Source organism: Penaeus vannamei, chromosome 37 (assembly GCF_042767895.1).
Source record: "Penaeus vannamei isolate JL-2024 chromosome 37, ASM4276789v1, whole genome shotgun sequence".
Lineage (NCBI taxonomy): Eukaryota > Metazoa > Arthropoda > Malacostraca > Decapoda > Penaeidae > Penaeus > Penaeus vannamei.
Window position 1 is genome coordinate 14,317,479 of NC_091585.1, and position 5,000 is coordinate 14,322,478.

General features: G+C 33.5%; 1 protein-coding gene across 1 annotated transcript in view; it reads right to left on the reverse strand.

Annotated features, from left to right (window-relative positions):
• Pez (protein tyrosine phosphatase non-receptor pez) overlaps positions 1-5,000 on the reverse strand; it is a 41,998-nt gene that overhangs the window by 20,443 nt on the left and 16,555 nt on the right. Inside the window, exons 7-14 of the mRNA XM_027361453.2 lie at positions 4,745-4,900; positions 4,365-4,453; positions 3,521-3,656; positions 2,888-3,031; positions 2,492-2,605; positions 1,539-1,670; positions 885-1,102; positions 481-641 (exon numbers count right to left, since the gene is read on the reverse strand). Of these exons, the coding sequence (XP_027217254.2) occupies positions 481-641; positions 885-1,102; positions 1,539-1,670; positions 2,492-2,605; positions 2,888-3,031; positions 3,521-3,656; positions 4,365-4,453; positions 4,745-4,900 (1,150 nt within the window). The remainder of the gene's footprint in view (positions 1-480; positions 642-884; positions 1,103-1,538; positions 1,671-2,491; positions 2,606-2,887; positions 3,032-3,520; positions 3,657-4,364; positions 4,454-4,744; positions 4,901-5,000) is intronic.

The following is a 5,000-nucleotide window of genomic DNA, read 5'->3' on the forward strand; positions in this document are numbered from 1 at the left end:
AGTTTTAGTTTTTTACATTCCTTGTCAATATACAAGGATTCATCAAAATTATAGTCTGCACAATTAATTATCTTAGCTGTAAAAAGTTTAATTGTAAAACAATCACCTACTATATCAACATCTCTTTTACCCCTTTTCATCATCATCATCATCTTCCACTTCCCCCTTTTTTTCTTAACACTCCCTTTAACGCTTTTCATCATCCTCTTCCATTTCCCCCTTTTCTCCTTCTTAACTATCACTTTAACCCCTTTTCATCATCCTCTTCCATCTCCCATTTTCTCCTTCTTAACCATCTATTTAACCCCTTTTTATCATCCTCTTCCATCTCCCCTTTTCTCCTTCTTAATTATCTCTTTAACCCCTTTTCATCATCCTATTCCATTTCTCCTCTTTCTTCTTCTTCTGCACTATCAACGTCAGACTGCAGGTAAACTTTCACACCACAGCACAACCAACAAAAACCCGCTTAGTCCTCACATTCCTGAGTGGGGCCTTCCAACACGTGTCTGTTTGAGATCTCGGGCTGGGAGGAGTAGAGCATTGTGGCACGGATGTTGGCCGGATTGACTCCAGGCCCATATTTTTGTACTAGAGCTTGTTCGTAGTCGGGAGCAGGTCGATACTGCGGGAGGAGCGTTCTGGAGAGAGAGAGGGGAAGAGAAATGAGACTTTGAGTAGTTGGGGGAGCATGACTTATTTCCAGTAGTGTATCTGTATCTCGCATTTTATTTCATATAGCAATCTTATCACCATAGGCTTGCCATTACCGTTATAAAAAAAAATAATAATAAAAAAAAAAATTAAAAAGTATTTCCATCCATCAATAGTTATGAATGTCATAATATGCAACTCTTAAAATCAACTGCATGTGCATTTTGTACCTTCTGAAACTGCCTCTCGTGGAAGGAAGACTGAGATTGGATGAATACAACGCCACTTGCTGACCAGTTGCATCATGGTGCTGCTGTTGGCTTGGCTGTGTTTGCTGCTGCTGAGGAGGCTGTGGCTGTGGCTGTTGTGGGGGTGGCTGCTGTTGTGACTGCTGCTGCTGCTGCATGGCTGACGTCTGTGAAACCTGGCCATGGGAAGCCAATACAACCTTTGGAAGAAACAGGTTTTGGTTATTAGTCGCTGATACCAGAGGTAATGGAACAAAGTAAAGAAAAAAAAGAAACAAAAATGGCTGATTATCAATTATGGATTATGAGTCAAAAACACAAAAGCAAAGACATAATCCAACAAACAAAATATATATACCTATACAACAATAATAATAATCAATAGTAAATAATACTAGTAATATTCAAGATAATAAGGGCAATAATAATAATAAAGATAACAATAAGATTATCTACATAAATCAAATAACAATAATGATAAAAAAACAATAATAATAATAATAACAATGATAATAATAATAACAATACCAACATTGACCTCCAATTCATGACGTCACCAAGCTCACTTCTAACGACAAGGAACTCGATCATACCAAAACCGCGGACCACAGGATGGCACCAGAGAATTAAACTCACCGGGTTTTGTGGGTGATGGAGGGAGTTGAGGGAGTACGCCGACTGTGACAGCATCCCATATGAGGGGTCGCTTATCATCTGGGAGCTAGACGACTCAAGGGCACCACTAAGATGACCCCCAGCATCACCAGACTGGCACAAAAAATATCAGAAAGCCATTAAATGTGAAAAAAAATAATAATAATAGTATGGATATGTATTTCCATACAGTATAAACATAAAGAGAGATATATGATCTATTTGTCTAGTTCTCTATCCATGTAAATTTGTAAGTATATAATAAAGAAAGATAAACTCTTTTCCATAAATATAAATCGACATCCAATTTTCTTTATACGAATATAAACAAACGCAGATAAATAAAGTAGGCATGTAGATAATCAGATACTTTTCAGAGCAATCATTAGCAATAATAATAATAATAGTAATAGTAATAACAATAGTGATGACAATATTGTTACTCATAAAAATAATAACAATAATCATAAGTAATAATAATAATAATAATAATAATAAATGATGAATAATAAATAACAATAAATGATAAAAAATGAATAATAATAAATGATAAATAATAAATAATAGTAAATGATAAATAATAAATAATAAAAAATAATAATAAAAATAAAAATCCAAAATAAAAACAACAAGTATCATTATCATTATCACTATTATGATTATCATTATCATTGTTATTATCAATATTGATAAAAATATCAATAACTATATCAATGATATCAATATCATTAAAATCAATAACAATAACAACAATAACAATAACAATAATAATAAAAAATAATAATAATAATAAAAATAATAACAATAATAATAACAATAATAATAACATTCAAATCAGTAGCTAAAACAATTATCATAATAATAATAAACATTAAAAAAAAAACTAATATCTACTATAACAATAACAATTAAAAAAAATAAAATAAAAAACTCACTTGCTGTATGTAGGAGAGCTCGAACTGCGGCAAGGTATTTGAATAGGTGGTCATGGCTCCCTGGTCCCCTGAGCTCTGCATTGTCAGCTCCCCCATACCACCTCGACCATCCACCTGGTGCAGAAATTATCAATAAGATGCAGAAAGATTTAAAGAGATCTGATGAGATTTAAGGAGATCTAAAGAAATATTTGTTTATAAATTTTCTGATTAATATACGCTTTTCTTACAACATGAAAGATCACTCAAAGAATAAAATGAAGCACACAACATGCTTCAAGAAAACAAACAATTCATGAGATCATAAAAGAGAAAGAAAGGGAACTTTCTAAAATGAAATAGTGAGAAAAAATAAATAAGCAAAATAAAAATGGAAATGAAAAATAAATGCTCTACCATTTCATGCGAGGCATTAAGGTGCTGCGAGTGGTGTAGTTGCGCTGTCATCACGGAGCTCTGCAGGTCAGGAATAGCTAGGCTGCGTGTTTCTGCGGCAGAGCTGCCCTCCAGCATCTCCTGTTTTCGCTTGTAAAATGTGTGCTGTGTTGAAAATGAATTAATCAGTTATTCGTAATACCAGTAATAAAGAATACATAAATCAAGTAATCTGATTTTAGTAAATTATTAAATCTAAACCTAACCTAAAATAAAAGTAAAAAACAATAAAAACTAGTATAATGAATAAGTAAAACAACTTCAATCTAAAAATAATAACCATAATGACAACTGTTGACGATAATAATCCTATTATCTACAATAAAATCAAAATAATCATCTTTATCTTCCTAACAACTTAAACAAGTTGAACTTTGGTGAAACACATTAAACTTACAAAAGGTTTAGTGTAAGTAATAAGGCTAATTGTACTTTTATAGAACTTTTAGAACAATGGAAACCATAACTAAAGATAATTAGCAATCTATAAGTCCACTTCCAAAAGCATTTGCTCACTGATGTAGTGACTTCAGTCCTTTCAACAAAGGTAATTCACATGACAAGTACTTACTACAATTACTCTTAGTCTCATACCTGCTTGACACACATCTTCCACACATATTTGGCAGCATCTGGCTCATCAAACGTGAAGTGAACCGTCTCATCCGTGCGCTGGCACTCAATGCCAAATGTTCGTTTGTTGTTCACCAAATTAGTGATGTCATTCCATCTGTAAAATGCATCAAATCAACTGATGTGAGTCTTACTGTCAAATGAAAACACACATACAGATATGCAATCAAACAACCAAACAAAAACAAAACAAAAAACACACTCTTACTCTCATTCTCACACTCACCAGCACATAGATACAAACTTATAAACACAAGTTATATTCATTCAATATCATGCATTTCAATCAATAAACAGAACTGGCTCAGAGTCGTGTAAGCACTACACCAATACTACAGTCTTTCAGGAACTGCTGCTGTGTTATATCTTGAGTCTACTTACATATCACATCTATCTAGGAAATAGATGATATTATTCTGCAAGAAGTAAAGAAGAAAAAAGAGAAGTAGAAAAAAAGAAGAAAAGAAGCCATGGAAAACTAGAAAGAAGGAAAAAAAGAAGAAAAAGGAAGCAAAGAATAAAGAAAACAAAGAAAACAGAAGAAAGAGAAGAATAAAATAATAAGAAAGGAAGTAAAGAATTAAAGGGAAAGAAAACAAGAAAAAGAAGGGAAATAAGTAAGAAGTAGGACAAGAAAAGAAGAAGAAGAAAAAAAGAGAGAGGAAAAGGAAAAGAAGGACAAAGTAAAGGAAAAAAAAGAACAAAAGAAGTAAAGAAAAACAAGAAGAGAATTTAAAAATAAAAATTTAATGTAAAGAAGAAGAAGAGGAAAAGGACAAAGAAGATGATAACTCTCTCCACTTGCCTATAGAAGAACTGCGTATGTCCAGAGGCTGGCCGCACCACAATGCCGATGAGAGAGGTCCCCAGGTACACCTCACTGCCCCGTTCATCCTGCATGAGAAGGGATTTCAAGCTTGAGTATTACACTGGTCTACATCTAGTACCGATACTTGTATATAAAAGTAAATGAAGACCTGAGTAAATGCAAATACAAAACAATATTAAACACATTAACAATTACAATCATGTGTCCAAATAATGATGGAACCTGAAAAATGGGGGAAAAAAGAAGCAGAAGATAAGAAAAAAAGGTGATGAAAATAAAAATGACAAAATTACCAAAGAAAGAAAGAAAAATACGAAATACAAAACTAACAGAATGTCAGTCTCTCTGCCACTCACCCGTGCCATAAAGGTTTCCTGACCATAGCCATCGAGCCTCTGAGCCTCTAGGATATAGTACGTCTCAGCCAGGGCTTGCGCAAGGCTTTGGAGGGATGAATACTGCCACACAACGGCTTCCAGGAGTGCCGCCACCTCACCTTCACTAACGACCTGCTGCTTGGGGAAGGGGATTGTAGGTTTGTATATACATAAAATAAAAATAAAAGATATAAAAGACAAGATGATAAAAATAAAAAGAAACAACCAATGTAAG